This window comes from Haliotis rufescens, unplaced genomic scaffold (genome assembly GCF_023055435.1).
Source record: "Haliotis rufescens isolate VD_foot unplaced genomic scaffold, xgHalRufe1.0.p SCAF_21, whole genome shotgun sequence".
Taxonomy (NCBI): Eukaryota; Metazoa; Mollusca; class Gastropoda; order Lepetellida; family Haliotidae; genus Haliotis; species Haliotis rufescens.
In genome coordinates this window covers 10,493,888-10,514,389 of record NW_025963902.1, presented here as the reverse complement: position 1 = coordinate 10,514,389, position 20,502 = coordinate 10,493,888, and the positions used below count along the sequence as shown (strand labels likewise).

The 20,502-nt window shown below is 41.8% G+C and overlaps 1 protein-coding gene across 2 annotated transcripts; it reads right to left on the bottom strand.

Moving 5' to 3' along the window:
- Positions 1–208: 208 nt before the first annotated feature.
- On the bottom strand, positions 209–16,915 carry LOC124145703 (protein crumbs-like). Of its 2 annotated transcripts, none has more exons than XM_048401234.1 (14): positions 16,834–16,915; positions 16,506–16,539; positions 16,198–16,283; positions 15,624–15,695; positions 15,023–15,164; positions 14,092–14,269; positions 11,337–11,451; positions 10,869–11,043; positions 8,549–8,693; positions 7,983–8,340; positions 5,810–6,338; positions 4,450–4,590; positions 1,130–1,284; positions 209–644 (listed from the first exon to the last, which is right to left on the bottom strand). In XM_048401234.1, exons 1-14 carry the CDS (start codon positions 16,864–16,866, stop codon positions 459–461), a joined length of 2,349 nt encoding a protein of 782 aa, XP_048257191.1. In that variant the 5' UTR covers positions 16,867–16,915; the 3' UTR covers positions 209–458. The 2 variants fall into 2 exon arrangements, with proteins under 2 accessions (XP_048257191.1, XP_048257192.1); XM_048401235.1 differs by having other exon boundaries at positions 16,198–16,280; positions 16,834–16,893.
- Positions 16,916–20,502: the final 3,587 nt, after the last annotated feature.

The window sequence follows — 20,502 nt, the reverse complement described above, 5'->3', positions numbered from 1 at the left end:
GCTTGTCGCAAGAGATGAACGGAATCAGGTGATCAGACTCGCTTAATTGGTTGATGCATGTCATGGTATCCCAATTGCGTGGATCGATGCTTATGATATCAATCATTGGATCGTCTGGTCAAGACTCGATTATATACAGACCGCCGTCCTATAGCTGGAATATTGCCGAGTGCGGCGTTGAACAAAAAACCCCAAACAAACAATCATATAACATCTCGTGATTTAGCTAACCAGGATCCATGAACTGAGCCTGAAGAGCGTCCTGGCTTTGATGCTTTTATTGAACATGATGCACAATAAACGTATTCAATGCTCCCAATATGACGCATTCATTGTACATCCAAGTACAATTTAAACTTGATTTGCAAACATAAAGTTACTGGTGCAGAAGGGATATTACAGGAATTTCGACATAACAGGCTATTTCGAGTTCGGCATAACAAGATTTCACTTGAGTTTCAAGGGCAAGTGCCCTGAAGGAGGAAAACGTCGTCAATGGCCATGTCGCTGTAGTAGCCGTTGCCGACGGTGCCCTTGATCTCAATGAGCACGTTCGTCTTTTGCAGCAGGTTGATACTAACAGGGAACCACTGACCAGACTGGCTTCCTTTTTTCGTGAATAAAGTGGTCCTCTGACCGTTGTACTGAAGAAAAGGTGATATGAAGTGTACAGTCTATATATCATTAAGGCTAGACGAGGCTTTCTTTTCGGTTTACGGATTTTAAAAGAAAAAAATAAATATTTTAACTTTTAAATATTTAGTTTGATTTCCTCAGAATATTGAGTAGGAAGGATATAAAAATCGAGGTTGGAGTTTTAAAGATAAATGATTGTAGTTTTAATTGTAGTATTTTAATTAATACATTTTGATTGATAGCGACAGAAAATGTCACTTAAATAGAACATATCAAACAATAGCCTTAACTGTTTTAGTGTCCTAAGGAGCCTAGTGGTTAAAGCGTTCGCTCGTCACGCCGAAGACCCGGGTTCGATTCCCGACATGGGTACAATGTGTGAAGCCCATTTCTGGTGTCACCTGCCGTGATATTGCTGGACTGTTGCTAAAAGCGGCGTAGAACCATACTCACTCATTCACTCACTCCTAAGGAGCATTAAGTAATATCGTACCTCTTCATAAACCTCTAAGGAGCCCATCGTACTCCCTACCATATGTGCGTAGAACTGTAGACACATTTTGCTGGTGACGTCAAAACGTGGGGAGAGGAGAGAAGCAGTATCTCCTTGGGACCTTGGACTCGAAGCTTCAGTGTACATGTAGTATCCTGATAACAGATTGTTGTCAGTTTAAGAATTGACTTCAATTATATGTTTTGCATGGAAATATAAACATGAAAAGGGTAACAACAAGTTAGCATAATTTACTTTGCGTAAATCAATTATCTAGTGTTTACTTTTATAACTCCATAAACTAAAAAAAAACATATTGAAATTACTTCTTAAAAATAAATACGTCAATAATAATAACTTCACAGACTGCTTATTTAATTTAATCATCCATTCAAAAAACCCTGTATAAAACAAGAAAACAACGTAATACATTTTACCCGCCATGGGGCACATTAGAATTGTGTTTGTTCATATAGTAGTGGATACACTTGGATAAACGGAGGGAAACTCTAGCAAAAATAATTACGGCTTTACTTTTAAACTTTGGATGCTTCTGTAAATGACCTAATTGGAGGGAGCAAAATATTTTGAACTCCACTTCGAGGAAGTACACTGGTTCGGTTGCGACATGTATATTGTGTTCTTTTAACAATAATTCACTTTATATCCAGTACATGTTCGTTTGGCAAGTGCTATACATGTCAATCACGTAATTATGGTCACGGTTCTCAGACAACCCTGCGTAGATCGTTTCGTAGAAAATCCGAAATAGCATGACAATTTCAGCACTCTTTTAATATGGGAATAAAGTTTCATGAAATCTATACTCACACGCAAAAGAAACGCAAGTAGAATGCAGTATACATGTTATTTATTTTCAACAGTAAAGACAAGAAATACTAATAGGGCAAGATTGACATTAATTTGACTGAAGACAGTTTAATGGATTAAAAGGCAGATGACATAATTGTTTTTTTTCAAATGTTAAGGGCTTACACAGTTTCGGGTCAATACTCAAAATGTCAGTCAATACCTGGTGTGACCACCATTAGTACTGATCACTGCCACACACCTCCTGTACATGTACATTGAGTGGATCAGACGATTTGTGAAGGCCCTAAGGATCCTTCTGCACACATCCAGAGCAGCTGTGCGTAGTTCATCGGCAGTTGTAGGGACTGGGCGCACATTAAATTGTGCAGACGCCTTTGAACCTAATCCCACAAGTGTTCGATCGGGTTCAGATCAGGGCTGAGGGCTGGCCACGGTAGAACACGGATGTTGTGTTGTTGCAGAAAGGCCATGGTAGCTCTGGCAACATGGGGACGAGCGTTGTCCTGCTGGAAAATGTGTTGTTGATGTTGTGATCACTTGGTCGATATACCGCTGAGCAGTGACGCCGTGTTCCCGACCTTGACCAACATTCAGAAAGCACATAGGTCCAAGTCTCGCATTAAGTCCAATCCCTGCCCATATCATGACGCTAGGTCCACCCCAAGGATCCTTTTCCACAACGTTTTTGTCAGCGAAACGATCACCTCGACGCCGCCAAATTCTGACTCTTCCGTCTGCATGGGAGACACAAAAACGACTTTCATCAGAGAAGATGACACGCCTCCACTCACGATGACGCCAATTGTGATGACCCTGCGCCCACTGAAGTCGTACTTGTCGATGCCGTGGTTAGAGAACAGGACGACGTGCTGGTCGGCGACATCTGAGGTTGTTGGAACGGAGACGTCGGATCACAGTGTCCCGGCTAATGTGTCGATTTTGTGTTCCTGTGGTCTGTCGAGCACTTTCACTTGCAGTTAGGAACGGATGTCGCTGGTGTTGACGGGTAATCTGCCGATCTTGTCGAGGTGTGGTGACCCTAGGACGACCGCTCCGAGGAAGGTCACCTGTGGTCTGTGTAGCATTGTATCGATGCAGGAGACGGTAAATTGTGGTTATGTTAACGTTGAAATGACTCTCCAGCTTCCAAACGTCCGATTGCCTGGTTTCTCTGAATTTGCGTTAGGCGTGGCATTGTTGACCAAGGAGTGGTAGGTCCAAGAATCGGCCACAGTTTTATACCCACTACAGTTCGTGACAGTTCGTGCATTTTCGATTTCGCGAGGAATTGGTGGATGATACCCACATATTCATTGAAATGGTGCGTCTTGGCGATTCGTTTTTGATGTTGCGTTTTTACTCGGGGCTTCCAAAATGCAAGCCAAAATATTGATAACACCATCAGGCTTCACTACATGCTAAAACTCGTATCAATTTATGGTTCCATGTTTGTTACCTATTTGCTTAAAACCACTAGCGTTTCTTTTGCGTGTGAGTATATATGGAGATATTATAGTCCAGAAATTATCACTACACCCCATCTGTTTTTTTAAGTTATGCTCTGATAATGAAAGCAAACTGTATTTGGGTTAAGTCCAATTTGAAACAGCGAAAGGCACCAGTTCAGCATGTGTTAGATACCTGTGCAAAGTTTCATGATAAAATATTTTCGGTTTACGAGTTATTCTCCGGAAACGAACGCTACACGTATTTGAGTCGAAGAAAATTTGTTTTAGAAATACCCAAACACAAAAAGGTATACAATTACCGAGTTATGATCGGGATTCGAAACGCCACGGACGGAGAGCACTCATTCCGAAAACACGCCCCTCTATATAACAGTGAGCAATACAAAAGTCCCTCCCATTCTATTGTCAGCCAATCAGAAAGTAGTATTTGTGGCCTATGTGTACTGTTTGCATTCTCTGTCGGATCCCAAGCGATTCAAACCCCATACAGCGAAACGTCGTTGCTTTATGTGTATTATCATTAAGTTAGGATTCACAGAGCATAAACGTAGTCTGGTGATGGCGACTAACAACGCTTCGAATCTTAATATCCAGTTGTTTTCAGATTGTGGTTATTGATAAACATGACGGTGAGTTGAATTCGTTGTGTGATTATTCCCCGGGCAAAATGGTGTGAAGTACCCTCAGTGTGAACAACTCATGATGTTGTCACACCTACTGTGGCCGAAAAAGGCCATATCATTACTGATGTTTGTCTTGAAAGTTTAAAACAGCTTGTTGATATTTCAAGGTAATATTTTGAAATTTCAAAGTATTAAAATAATCGTATAAATGTTGGTTTGGTTGTTGTCAATAAAGGTGGAAACAAAGTATTAAAATGACACGTTGAAAATTAGTTCAAGATACCATGTTTGAAATTCAAGGTATTTCAATTGCAATATACTATTTTGAAAATTCTCGATAGATACCGTGTTGAAATTACAACATTATTTGGCCCTAATGGGCTTCCACACACACCTGATCCCGATGTGTGATCACCCGATGGCCCGGTGTCAGTTGAACCCGTCGCTCCTTGAAACCTGGTCCAGTCAAAGACATCATTTCCTGACTGGACCCAACCACAGAGACCAGCATCAAAGTTACACGTTACTCCGTTATCTGGAAGATAGAAACATGAGTGAGTGAGTTGGGTTTAACGCAGCTTCTAACAGTATTACAGTTATATCTCGGCGTGTCAGCTTAATGTGTGAGGAAAGCCCGAAGTGATGCAGGTCTCAGAGGTTTACCACTTCGGTGAAACCCACGAGCACGGGTATTGTGCTTACAAACCTAGAAACATAAATAGGGCGAACCGGGACTCGAACCCATAACCTCATAAGTGTCTTGGGTGTCCAAGGGACGCAACTCTGCACAGCGAATCGCGGCGCCTTAGACGACTGCCCCCCCCCCCCCCCCCCCCCCCCCATCCCCCCATCCCCCCCGTGCCCCCCGATATAAACATGACAGCATTTAGACGGATACATTATCCAAGACCTCAAAGAAGTAAGGAATAGTTAGTCAAGTTTTAGTTTGGTGTGTAGCTTAACGCCGCCCCAGGAATATTATAACTACATGATGGCGGCCTGTAAATAGTCGAGTCTGGACCTTACAATCCATTGATTGATAGTTGAGCAACGTACCATGCCGTCCGGGAACGATGACATGTGTTCCATCAAACTTTAAGTCACCGAGTCAGACCACCCGATACATTTGGTCGCCTCATACAACTAGCATAGTTTGCTCGGGAAAAATCTATTCCGGCCATCCTACGGGGTGGTGTGTCATACTATTTACAGAGTATTGTTTTGGCACATGAAATTTGGATTTGACCAAAAACCTATAAACGTTATCCAAACGGTACCGTCTGAAAGCAGTCGAATAGGAATTCCTAGTTTGTTTCCTATTTATCAACCATCATTGTTCGATAATATACTTTCTTTGCCGGGCTGCTCACTTCGCTTGATTTCTCACTGGGCCAACAATTGAAGTGTTTGATAGTGTGCTGACATATATCTTTGTTTTGTTGTGACATATTTATTATCTTCCCAATGGGAAATAATATTACAGCTAACAATGACGACGCAATTCGCTTTGGACAGTTTTGTCCCTTTTCGTGCCAGGATCCTAATAAGCTGGGTTAGAATTCAAGATTCGCCTTTATCAATAGCCATTGTTTGTCTCTGTTGTTATAACCAAAGTTATAACCACTGGCATGAGAAAGTAGTGATAACGTTTGAAATGTTTTTGGTCAAATCCAATTACCAAGTGTTTTCTTTTCAAAGGGGTTTAACTCGCTTCCTCAACCAATCGCTCGCTCGCTCATTATTGTTCTACCTACCATTGAAACATACTCCGTTGTGTATTCCCGCGCAGCACTGGAAGCTTGTATTTCCGCGAGGGTAACACTTGCCAATACCGTCACATGTCCCTGGCAGACAGGCTGGGCAATCCATCTTGATTCCATGGAACTCCGCCACACCATAATTATCCGGTATGATAACATCAGAGTTGAATATGACATCTTCGACACATCCGTCAAAATCGCGTTTGGACACAGTGCCCTGACGCCATGGCGTCACAGGAACCCGACCAATGAAATGCTCTCTAAGTGAACTGGCGGAAGTAGGACCGGTAGAGGATAAGATGCAATCGTCAGTCGTGTTACAGAGAGGGTCCATGAGGGATAGGGTGGTGTTGCCATCGTACACCAGACTGAGGCTGTGCCATTGCGAGTCATCAAGCGGAAGTGACGTCAGAGCTTCCTGGGTGTCATTGTAGCCGAAGGTATCGCCCGACACAAGATACAGTGAGCCATTGACGATCTCAACGCTGACGAATGCGTTTCCAACCCGATTATAGAGCAAAACCTGAAAGGACAAATCAGCACTTACCAACTTTCATGTGTATATGTCTGTGCTTTGTGTGTGTGTGTGTGTGTGTGCTTTGTGTGAGCTTTGTGTGTGTGTTTGTGTGTGTGTGTATGTGTATGTGTGTGTGTTTGTGTGTGTGTGCTTTGTGTGTGTGTGCTTTGTGTGTGTGTGCTTTGTGTGTGTGGTTGTGTGTGTGTGTGTGTATGTGTATGTGTATGTGTATGTGTGTGTGTGTGTTTGTGTTTGTGTGTGTGTGTGTATGTGTGTGTGTGTACTTTGTGTGTGTGTGTGTGTGTGTTTGTGTGTTTGAGTGTGTGTATACATATGCATGTATTGTGTGTGTTTACATATAGTATTGGATTATATGTACCATCACATATTTCTAATTATCGTACTTGAGGATATGATATGTTGTTCAGTATAATTATAATTATTTGTTAATGAGACATGTGACTGGTCCTAACAAAGTGGACGTGTGTGTTGTAGCTGAACGCACACACATACCGCGATATTGAGGAATAAGGGAATTTATTCGCAAAAGCAGTAACGTTGTATTTGGCATTTTGATATTTCTTGGCGTGTTCCCGAAATATTGCAAATGAAAAGTAACAAAACCCTTTCCACACTCATAAGACTTCTATGGTCAAAGCGAAAGCCATTGTACGATCCCGTCTATATCATAAACATGTCTGTATTCATGAATATTGAGGGGCGGTTGGGTAGCCTAGTGGATAAAGCCTTTCCTCGTCACACCGAAGAGCCGGGTTCGACATGGGCGTGAAGCCCATTTCTGTTGTTCCCCGCCGTGATATTGCTAGAATATTGCTAAAAGCGGCGTAAAACCTTACTAACTCACTCACTAACTCACTCACTCACGAACTCACTCATGAATATTGAATGGATTAAATTGAATGAATAATCATGGTTTCATGAATCAGTATCAATAGGTTATCGGTGTCTCACGAAAGGGTGGGTGTATCCTGGTCCATCGGGTGCACCCATCACAAACAAAAGTCAACAAACACGAGAACAGAAATTATGGCTGATGTCAAAATAGGAAATTGCATCGGACATCATTTGGATGACTTTTGAAAAGTTGAAGTCACCCCTCTTGTCATACAGTCTTGTGCATGGTCTGGTTGTCACCCTGAATCATTATGCACAGATATAAATATTTAAACAGATGAGGCGATTTCACTGGTTATCTCTTTTATGTCTAGCACAGTCGGGTACATCAATGGATCGGAATTGGCTATTTGATCAATATTGAACGATATCATGTCATTGATTTACCTGAAACTTAGGTTTAACGTTTTGGCCAAATTCCCGTATTGGTTATTTTGCCACTCGAAGCAGAAATTCCGATTCATATGCATAAGGAAACAGATCAGAAAGGAAGGGGTGCAATTGGTGCCATTGGTGATGCCGACTTGTGAAATACACTCGTGTTTTGGTAGTTCCTCTATCCACGGGTGGATTGTTGTAACTTCAAATTACATCGAAATAACAGGGAATGTAGCGCAGTGTGATGCTGGAAACCAACTCGGTTGTTATTGTCAATTGAAACCGCTGATTCGATGAAATACAGTATCACGTATCTGGTAGCTTTCAGTTGCTTCTAAATTGCCAGTACCAACTTACCCCATTAGACTGTCCTGTCCTGAATCTCATCGTGAGGTTGAAGCCAGAAGAGTAGGTCTTCCTGATGAAAGTCGATGGCGACACCGTCATGATTGTGGTCGTGTCACATACCGCACCAATGAAGCCATGTGCACAGGAACAGGTGTAGCCATTGATATTTTTAGCCTCATTCAGAAGAACGGGAACACATAGAGCCTTGTTTTGACAGGCATGAACATTCTCACAACCTCGCAAAAGTACAGAACAATTTTTGCCCCCATGAGTTATTAGCCCCTCTTTGAAGGCAAGACACTCGCAGTGGTAGTCGTCGCCATCTTGAATACATGTGCCGCCATTCTGGCACGGATGATTCAAACACCTGTTGAAGAGAAATATCAGCGAATCAGCAGTGTACCTCAACGAATTCTTTCCTAATCAGTCAATTATTCTCTTGCGTTGATGTTATTTCACGGCGAATATTTCGCAATTATTTCTGGCCTGGTTTTAAAGACGTGCTTCAGAGAACTCCTGTTGTAAATTCGGACTGGTTACCCTTTCGCCTTGTCTCTGTTATTGTAAATGCTTACTGGTTGGTGAGCTTGTGTTCACAGAGTACACCAGAGTAGCCACTACCGGTACAGTCGCAAGTGTAGGAGTTGATGCCATCCACGCAGGTGCCGTGCTTACATGGCTTCACCCAGCAGTCGTCGTAGTTCGTCTCGCAACGATCACCTGTAACATGTTCCAGTGAGTTAGGACGCGTCTAACATGGGTGTATTGTCCATGTGTCTATGTGGAGAGTCTCGCAACGATCACCTGTAACATGTTCCAGTGAGTTAGGACGCGTCTAACAAGGGTGTATTGTCCATGTGTCTATGTGGTGAGTCTCACAACGATCACCTGTAACATGTTCCAGTGAGTCAGGACGCGTCTAACAAGGGTGTATTGTCCATGTGTCTATGTGGAGAGTCTCACAACGATCACCTGTAACATATTCCAGTGAGTTATGACGCGTCTAACATGGGTGTATTGTCCATGTGTCTATGTGGAGAGTCTCACAACGATCACCTGTAACATGTTCCAGTGAGTTAGGACGCGTCTAACAAGGGTGTATTGTCCATGTGTCTATGTGGAGAGTCTCACAACGATCACCTGTAACATGTTCCAGTGAGTCAGGACGCGTCTAACAAGGGTGTATTGTCCTTGTATCTATGTAGAGAGTCTCACAACGATCACCTGTAACATGTTCCAGTGAGTCAGGACGCATCTAACAAGGGTGTATTGTCCTTGTATCTATGTAGAGAGTCTCACAACGATCACCTGTAACATGTTCCAGTGAGTCAGGACGCGTCTAACATGGGTGTATTGTCCATGTGTCTATGTAGAGAGTCTCACAACGATCACCTGTAACATGTTCCAGTGAGTCAGGACGCGTCTAACAAGGGTGTATTGTCCTTGTGTCTATGTGGAGAGTCTCGCAACGATCACCTGTAACATGTTCCAGTGAGTCAGGACGCGTCTAACAAGGGTGTATTGTCCTTGTATCTATGTAGAGAGTCTCACAACGATCACCTGTAACATGTTCCAGTGAGTCAGGACGCGTCTAACAAGGGTGTATTGTCCTTGTATCTATGTAGAGAGTCTCACAACGATCACCTGTAACATGTTCCAGTGAGTCAGGACGCGTCTAACATGGGTGTATTGTCCATGTGTCTATGTGGAGAGTCTCACAACGATCACCTGTAACATGTTCCAGTGAGTCAGGACGCGTCTAACATGGGTGTATTGTCCATATGTTTATGTGGAGAGTCTCACAACGATCATCTGTAACATGTTCCAGTGAGTCAGGACGCGTCTAACATGGGTGTATTGTCCATATGTTTATGTGGAGAGTCTCAAAACGATCATCTGTAACATGTTCCAGTGAGTCAGGACGCGTCTAACATGGGTGTATTGTCCATATGTTTATGTGGAGAGTCTCAAAACGATCATCTGTAACATGTTCCAGTGAGTCAGGACGCGTCTAACATGGGTGTATTGTCCATATGTCTATGTGTAGAGTCTCACAACGATCATCTGTAACATGTTCCAGTGAGTCAGGACGCGTCTAACACGGGTGTATTGTCCATATGTTTATGTGGAGAGTCTCACAACGATCACCTGTAACATGTTCCAGTGAGTCAGGACGCGTCTAACACGGGTGTATTGTCCATATGTTTATGTGGAGAGTCTCACAACGATCACCTGTAACATGTTCCAGTGAGTCAGGACGCGTCTAACATGGGTGTATTGTCCATGTGTCTATGTGGTGAGTCTCACAACGATCACCTGTAACATGTTCCAGTGAGTTAGGACGCGTCTAACAAGGGTGTCACAACGATCACCTGTAACATGTTCCAGTGAGTCAGGACGCGCCTAACATGGGTGTATTGTCCATGTGTCTATGTGGTGAGTCTCACAACGATCACCTGTAACATGTTCCAGTGAGTCAGGACGCGTCTAACATGGGTGTATTGTCCATGTGTCTATGTGGAGAGTCTCACAACGATCACCTGTAACATGTTCCAGTGAGTCAGGACGCGTCTAACAAGGGTGTATTGTCCTTGTGTCTATGTAAGTTTATGGTTTCTGATGACCTGTACGCCGCTTTGAACAGCAATTCAGTTGTGTCGCTGCGTGTCCTTTTTAGGGAGGAAATACCTTTCATCATTTTGTTGGCGCCCCCGGATTTGGTACTGACAAACCAAGAATGATAATGATCATAGGTTTCTGACACTGTCTTCTGCACTGCGAATTGCACTTCTTGGGGACCGACCATTTGCTATTCTGGGTTAGGGTGCTGTCATTTTATCGAAACCCGCGTGCTTGACCTGTTAGTCTTAAATATAGTAAGAAATGTGTACGTACCCGCTATACCCTCAACGCATTGACAGTGAAAACCCGGGCTTGTTTGACCTGGATTTGACCCAGCATGTGTGTCGACGCACGTGCCTCCATGGAGACACGGGTTGGATACGCATGCGCTGAGTTCTACTTCACAGTTATTTCCGGCGAAGCCAGCAACACACTTGCAAGTCCAGTTCTGTAATTGGAAAGAAAATTTGTAAATGCAATTACGACAGAAATACTGACTCATTTCCTTGTAACAGAGATCTGATCAAAGATGGAAATCTGATTAAAATTGTGTAATAAAGCAAGCAGTGACTTTAACAGTACAATACCCTCACGTAAAAAAATATATTTTCAATTAGGAAATTTCAGTGTCGTTTGAAACAAACATTGAAGGAGCGTTGAGCTAACCTTCGGAGAAGAAACTAATCAACGGTATTTATTCAAAAGTACATTTCTGAAAAGCTAACGATGATGAAAGAATACCTTAAACCCGTCAATACAGGTAGAGCCGTGGAGACAGGGTTGTGACAGGCAGTCATCGTAGGGCACCTGACACGTAAAGCCGTCGTAGCCAGTACCAGTGCAGTCACAGACGTAGCTAGAAAGACGACGTCGAAGCAAAGGCATGAGGGTCAACTAAATAGAAGCTAAAATACAGGGAAGGATATTTAGACGTTGTTTGGAAGGGGGACACTCGGACGAGTGTTTTTATAGAAATGAACTAATGGGGCAAAGGAAACTATACTTCTCCACTGTTTTTATCCCATGAAAATATCTTCTAAGTTAGCGATTTTAAAAGTGGACTGTACTGGCGCTTAGTCAGCAGTCAAAGAATACCTTTACATGGTTTTAGTTTTTAAAACATAACTTGATGTAAAATTTGTTAAATTTAAAAAAAATCATAATACACAACTTCTGTGTATCTTATCTTTGAAAATCACTAAATGTGCTCTTTTTTCGGCACAAGTTGACAACATTTCAAAATGGAAGGAGTCATGGTGTTGCAAATTCATTTCGTCACTCAGTTTTCATTGAACCAAACTAATTTTACACAAAATTACACAGACAAAGATTACGTTTTACAAACTGTTGCGGGGATGTGTGATAGTTAATTGGACAGTTCTTTCAATTTCAATATCAATAGACATAAAACCCAAACTTGGCACACTTTCTTTTGCCTCTCAGTTTAGATATGCTACATTCATCCAATGCTGTCTAGAACATACAAACCAGTAAAATCCTTCTGTAACCAGACTGTAGCCGACTTCACATCAGCGTTAAGTCAAGGTGAGGTGAGGTGAAATGGGGTTCAACGTCGCGTCCAAGATTATTGCACTTATATAGCGATGTGCATGTACGTGTGTGTGTTTGTGTGGCTGCTTGTACCAGTCCGGACTGATGCCCATTTATACTGCCATCTCACTGAGATACCATGCCGCAGTTTAACATGAATATCCCACTCAGACACAGTATACTGACTCCGAGCCGACCAAACCTCGTTGTGCCCCTTAATGCCGAGCGCCAGACAGGGTAACAAGTACCATCTTTTAACGTCTTTTGGTATGACGCGACTGGGGATCGAACCCCGGACCTTCCGCTCTCCGGGCGGACGCTCTACCATTAGGCCACGGAGGCGGTCGCGTTATGTCAAAGAGAGTGTTCAACATATCCATGTCCTAATGCACAAATAAGACACGCAGGCGTCTTTTATTTGGTTTTAATATCAATACTATCCCATCAGACAGCGACACTCTCAGGTCTTGTTTGTTGTTAATACATTTCCGAGATATGCCTGTCTGTGCATCAGCGTATATAACTGTTTAGTACAGCCAACATCCCGACGGGATTGGATGTTACAGTCGAACCTTGTTCGAGAAAACCTGCTCAGAAGCCTGTTGTGTGTGAAACATTGAATATCAAGCTTAATTCTCTAACTACAAGATGACACTATAAAGTGGGTGTTGTGTAGTTGTTGTTTTAGAAAAAAGTAAGTGATAATTGTTATTGAACGACGTTGTCAAGATACCCAAGCTTTATCGCGGCAGCCAGTATATTATGGAGTACTAAGCAGTCATGTGGTTCATTTCAAGACCAACGATCCATCTTGTATAATGCCTGGACGCGTTGAAACACACCTATATGTTCTAATGAGCTTTTAAGACAATCGTCATGTGCAGGGCCACGTTCCACAAAGTAATCTTAGCTCTAAGTTGATCGTAGCTCCCATTCTTTCACACTGACTTACGACAATCGTAGCGCTAAGATCGCTTTGCGGAACGGGACCCAGGGCCGGGTTCTGCAAAGCGATCTTAGCTGTACGATAGTCGAAGCTCCATTTATTTAATGTGGCTAAGTAAACAGTCGTAACGATAACATGTTCCCGAGGCAAGGGAGTTAACTGACTATAAAAATCATGTTTCCACCCTTGCCGAACTTGGCTTGAATTTCTGGGCTCGATCGTAGCGCCACCAGTGACAATCACGAGTTATGTCCCTCCCATGCCCCTCCTATTGACCAATCAGATTCCGCCTCTCATAAAAGTTGCATTTGCTTCAAACAAAATGGCGCGCCCGGTCAAGAGGATATGATCGATAATCAAGATCTATAGTGTGATAAAACGGATCTTACATTGCGAAGTGCATCAACTCATGTGTGCACCTTAATTATATATATGAAAGATTTGGAAAATGTCTGTTGATGCCGAGTTGTCGGTGCACATGTTTTGCAAATCCTGCAATCGACGTGAATCTGCATGACCCTTTTAGCCGGATGGCGATTTTCGTTTCACGATTTTGATTGGACTATTCATAGACTAATAAGTCCATCCGAAATGTAACTTCATGATACCAGCATAGTTCTGCAAGGATGGAAACTGGACTTTTATAGTCAGTTAACTCCCTTGCTTCGGGTAGATGTAACGATAAGATCGCTTTGTTGATCGGGGTCATTGGGATCTGATCAGCTACCGCTTCCCTACGGTGATTTTAGAAAAAAAAGATTCTGATTATCTGTTGACGTGAGAGTGATGTCATTCTTATTTACAGTAAACTACGGTTATAACGAACTCAACTATTCGTACTATTCGAACACTATTCGTAAAAACCGAAGAGCGTTATAAGCATTTATACAGCTTATATACAACAAATGGCCGAGACTAAAAAATAAAGTTCGCTATGTCGGTCAGTTCGTTATAAGCGTGTTCGTTATAAACGTATTTTACCGTAGTTTGTATCACTACCTTGTTTTGGTATCCAGACATTTGCCCCCATGCAGACACGGGTCCGAGGCACACAGGTCCGAGATATTGCAGTTCATACCGGTGTACCCCGACGCACACTCACACACGAACCCATCCACCCTCTCTACGCAGGTTCCGCCGTTGGCACAATGGTTCGGGTTGCAATGATCAACGACACCTGCAGAAATATACAACTCATTTCGTTATAATCACTCATGAGATAAGTTTTTTTAAATTGATATTTGAAACGTTCGCTTATTATCTTGAAACAAGGTTTAAGCACAGATGAGAACGGTTACTTCGAATAAGTTGAAAAAGATGGTGTTAACTTGCACGGCTTTCAGAAAAAGCGATTGTGCATATTAAGAGTAGTTGTAGTTTCATTATCACTAGGTACTTAATTGTATTGGAGTATTGTATAGTGTATTTTAGGTAGTTGGGCTATTGTGTAAATGAAGAGTTTTGTGCAAAATGTATTAGAGATGCTTTCATTTGCAGTGGGCACTTAAGTGTATTAGAGTATTGTATTTCCTGTATGTCTGCATTACCACTACCATATTAGGATTGTGTATTAAGAGTATTGTACAATGCATATTAGTCAGTGAGTGAGTTTGGTTTAACGCCGCTTTGGACAGAATTCCAGTTTTATAACGGCGTGTAGGCTTGATGTGTGAGGAAAGCCCGAGGTGATGCGGGTTTCAAAGGTTTTGGTGAAATCCACGAGCACGTGTATGGTGCTGACATATCTAGAAACATAATTGGGGTTTCTGCCGCGCCCAACGGACGCAACTGTACACAACGAAATGCGGCACCTTAGACTGGGACACACAATGTATGCTAGATAATTTATGTTTGGATTACCATGAGATAGGCCTCTGTGTTGTGTGTATAAAGGGTATTGTACGATGTATGTTTGATATGTATGCATTACCAATGGGTAGGCTACTGTGTGGGGTTGTCGGTGGCTGAAGGGCACATAGTCCAGCATTGCATTCGTTACTTCCGCAGCATTGAAAACAACCAGAGGATGCACGACGTCCGATGACAGGACCCAAAACATGCGAGCTGCATACCTAGATAATGGACAGTGGTACCAGCTAGCACTAATGTACATTCAACAGTGATACACTGATATATCATCATCATCATCGTCATCGTCGTCGTCGTCGTCAACATCATCATAATCATCATCATCATCGTCGTCGTCGTCGTCGTCGTCGTCATCATCATCATCATCATCATCATCATCATCATCGTCATCGTCGTCATCATCGTCGTCGTCGTCATTCTCATCATCACGACAATGTGTGTTCAAATATTATTGTTTAAGGTGAAAAAAGATCTACACGAGAAACGTGGTTCATACAACATGAATAATAAAACTGAGCATGAACGTATTTAACCGTTTCACAAACATAGGCTATTACCCCCATACATTTAGAATGATTCCAGATGTTTCAATCTGTCACTTCAGTTATTTTTTGTTATCATAATTTGTTCAACCCAACTACATTAATGTTTCAATTGCTCACGTCGCTGTTGTCGCACCCAAGCGTGTAGACGACGTCCCCGTTGAGGCTCCTCATTTCCCGCGTGGAACACATCTAGTAAACAAACATTTAGAGCTAACGTTAGCTTCAAAAAGCAAAATAAATGTGGAATATTTCATTCGTATTTCATGTGCGGAACTTAGAATTATGACATAATGCAAACGGAAAGTGTAGCCAAGTGAGTTTGTGGTTGTGTTTTTATGTCACGAAGGCTTGCTTCATGAAAACATGTCTGGTAATAATGCTCAGTTAATAATGCCATGATGGCTTTTCCAACGAGTGGGCACTTAATCAACCAGGTAACAGCTGCGGGTTGGTTTTTAAACCGCTTGCGACTCGAATCAGTGCTATTCCTAAGCTGGAACCACCGTGGTAAACCGCTGTCTCGTACAAAAATCTAGGAGTCGAGACTTTGTTTATTGATAATGATGTTCACCTGATGCAACCTTCTACGGAGGGTTGTCAGATCATTACGCAGACGGGTATCGTCATACGATCTGATTTTAATGAACCAGTTCTTCTTCTCATGTATCATGAATCTCATACATTTCCTTACTTGATTAGCTTTACATGAGCGTATGTTTGTGCAGGAAGCAGGGCTGTGGACATCAACGCAGCTGCGACAATACAACGACGACGCTGCTGAAAATACAACATAACATAGATTTCTCAATTATTAACCTCACCGGGAAGACGTTCTATCATCTGGACCACGGAGGCAGCCTCATTACACCATGAGGATTAAAACCCATCCCGTTTTCATAACGGGCGAGATCACTGCCCTCTTACCAAGCTTAATACTTCGAGAAAACAACGCTTACAGGAACAGTTCTGTTCGGTCGCATAACAGTTGAATGTACATACCTTTGTTATGGCCTACACAAAGGATGAGAATGACCTGCAATAAAGGAAATGTTTTGATTTGGGAAAAAAATAATTCCAAACCTAACCGCATTGTTATGAGACCTAAAATCTGGTGTACGTCTTATCTGGTAGTCCTACTCAATGACCCGTCAATAAAAGTAACGATTCTTGAGGTAATGTACTATCGTAATAAGAATGCTAACACACTCAATATTCCAGACGTCGATTCAGTGTTGCTAACATATGTAGTGTATAGTATATATATATATATATATATATATATATATATACTTAGTACGTGTTTATCTAATAAATTTAATAAACTCACCTCAACCGCTGCTATGACAATCCCCGGTGGCATGCCTGAAGGTACACAGGTGTGTGTTTCCTAGCTTATCTTGTCTGACCAGGGAGGGTGATAATGGAAGATCCATTGATTATAAGCATGATCATGAGATTAAAAGAATATGCCTATCTGGCACAAGTGCCTTGTTTTCATACTCAAAAGAAGGGATTAAAATATTTACAAAAAGGAAGTAGAGGTCAGGAATATTGTCAAATCGTTGATTAAATTCATGAATATTGATAATGTCATTTTTGGGTTGAATTTAGGTTTGAATATTTTGTCCGTGTCATTATTTTCATTTTGAATTTTGAGCTTCGATGAGACCTGGTGTAGACAGTACTTGGCAGGGTGACCTGTTGTAGACAGTACTTGGCAGGGTGACCTGGTGTAGACAGTACTTGGCAGGGTGACCTGGTGTAGACAGTACTTGGCAGGGTGACCTGATGTAGACAGTACTTGGCAGGATGACCTGGTGTAGACAGTACTTGGCAGGGTGACCTGGTGTAGACAGTACTTGGCTGGGTGACCTGGTGTAGACAGTACTTGGTCGGGTGACCAGTTGTAGACAGTACTTGGTCGGGTGACCTGGTGTAGACAGTACTTGATTGGTTGACCTTGTGCAGACAGTACTTGATTGGTTGACCTGGTGTAGATAGTACTTGATTGGGTGACCTAGCGTAGACAGTACGTATTTAGTTGACCTGGTGTAGACAGTAGCCGATTGGGTGACCTGATGTAGACAGTACTTGATTGGTTGACGTGGTGTAGACAGTGCGTGATTAGATGACCTGGTGTAGATAGTACTTGATTGGGTGACCTGGTAAAGACAGTACCTGATTGGAAGACCTGGTGTAGACAGTACTTGATTGGTTGACCTGGTGTAGACAGTACTTGATTGGATGACCTGGTGAAGACAGTACTTGATTGGGTGACCTGGTGTAGACAGTAGCCGATTGGGTGACCTGGTGTAGACAGTACTTGATTGGTTGACCTTGTGTAGACAGTGCGTGATTAGATGACCTGGTGTAGATAGTACTTGATTGGGTGACCTGGTAAAGACAGTACTTGATTGGTTGACCTGGTAAAGACAGTACCTGATTGGGTGACCTTGTGTAGACATTAAGTGATTGGATGACCTGGTGATGACAGTACTTGATTGGGTGATCTGGTGTAGACAGTACTTGATTGGATGGCCTGGTGTAGATAGTATTTGATTGGGTGACCTGGTAAAGACAGTACTTGATTGGGTGACTTAGTGTAGACAGTGCTTGATTGGGTGACCTGATGTATACAGAACATATTTGATAGTGATTCATAAACATCTCCTCACGATGTGGTCGGAATTGTACAATCGATATTTCTTATGAAAATGGAAAGGGTTTTTTCGTTTTTATTATTTTTGGATGGGCGGCATGTTACGGGCATTAAATGGTGGGTGAAGTGTGCGATCAGTATGGTGAGCTGGATGTCATAGTACAATAAAATGTAAATGCCTAGTACCATATTACAATCGCGGCATATGAAAGGATTCGAAGTGGGAATTTTTACAAAAAATTACAATTACAATGATGAATCCATTGGTTCTGGAATCTGTACTGTCATGTCTGTGAAGACCTAGGTAATTACAAAATTTGTCCCAGAAATTGTTCCATTCGCTTTTTCCAGTCTAACACAAATTTCTGAGAAAGTTGAGCCTCCCATGTGTCTTCAAGGAGTTGTTCGATGCAATCTGTAAGCGACGCTTGTGTCTGTCCCTGACAACACATCCAGACGTACTCAGGAACATGGCGCTAACCCTTTATTTCAACAGTTTTAAAAATAATAATGTCATTTTATTCTTTTATAAGCAGAAATAAATTGTAAAACTTAGAAACTGGATACGTGGTGAGATGAAGGTATAATCAATTACATGAAGTTATTGCTGAATTGTGACAATAACATTACACTTTTATATAGATTGCTTTAAGGTGTCAGTAAATATAGACATATCAGGTTAAGAAAAGCAATATGATGAAAAAAGCTAATTCTAGAAATTAAGATTTCGACATATCGAGTACCCTAAAAAAGAACTTCACAAAAAACACAAAGTAAATAATGAGTTACTAAAAATCATGAGTTTGAAAGGCAATCAATTGTTTATAAAAAAAAAATCGATTTTATAATATTGTCTACATTCAGGTTCATGCCTGATGTCGTCCAGTGGAGAATACAACAGAGCATTTGTTTTGGATATCCTTGCTATATATTAATTAAAGTTATCCTTCTTGAATAATTTATTGAACAATTGCCTGTAAGTGAAACAATGTTCAGGAACCTGAATCTTATTGAGCTCCTTCATCATGTCCATGATATTTGCATATTGGAATGTGCCTGGGTGTAGTAATGTTTAAGTCGTCACACATTAATGTTTACAGGCAACAAACACTGATGTTTTTTATACAAATTGTGTGATGCTAACAGTAGAGAAGGATATACTTAATCTTTTCGCGAACACCTGATCTCATCTCTGCTTTTCTGTGATTCATTTACATAATTTTCACCACTACTGGAGTAAATGCCGAATCTGTTTCGGTGGATAATCGAGATACCTGTGCTACCTGTGTGTGATTCAGAGGAAGAGCCATCTCCTTGGATGATGTACGTACATGTACAGTTCGCCGGGAATTTGCCTTACATTTTTTGGTAATAAGTCCGAAGAGTTACAGCAGAAATCATGCGAATAATTAGCTGAACGACCGCAAAAATTCGCTTCGTGTTTAAGGTACTACCGGGAATATCCGCAGAACTAATAACGCCTTTGATGTGGCTAAAAAGTTGAAATAACTGAAAGCCAAATTATTTGAAAACTGTAGATGCAAGCCCTATACTTTTCAAACGATGACAACATGATAGTCCCATAACATTCCTTATTAGCCCAATAAACATTGATTTAGTTGTGCTAAAAATATCCACGGCAACCTTACAGAACTAAGATATCTTGCACTGCAGTGTAATTACTTCACGGTGGCGTTGTCGCAAACAATAACTGTAGGTATTAACTGGACAGTTACGAGAAATGAATAGCGGGTAATTTGCATTGGTCGCAATAATTCTAATGAACCGTTTTATGACTCAGTGATCATTGGTTCGAATCCAAGATTATGGTTATGATTAAAGTTGCACAATATAGAGTGAGTAAGAGTGGTTTTATGCCGTTTTTAGAAATGTTACAGTTATATTCATGAGGGGAACACCAAAAATGGGCTTCGCCCATTGCACCAATGTGGGTATCGAACCTGGTCCTTCGCTGTAACGAGTGAATGCTTTATCCACTGAGCCACCCCACCGCTAGGATTACCTACCAGACGAGTCATGCCAACAGCATACGTGCATAAGGAACATGAGCAGATTCTCATAGTCTTTATTATTGGATGCATATATTAAGCTGAAACAGTCGCCATATCGTCATAATGAAATATTATGCATGTCCCCCTTATCCATAAACTACTAAAACAAAGTCCACAAAGCAAAATCATTTTAAACATAGTTCAGGGGCATTTAATGCAATCAGAAAAAATATAGTCCAGATGATATTCAGAGGAACTTTTTTCCTCAGATCCCGTGGATCTAATTTCGTAATCTCACAAAACACACTCCATGTAGTTAGCGAGG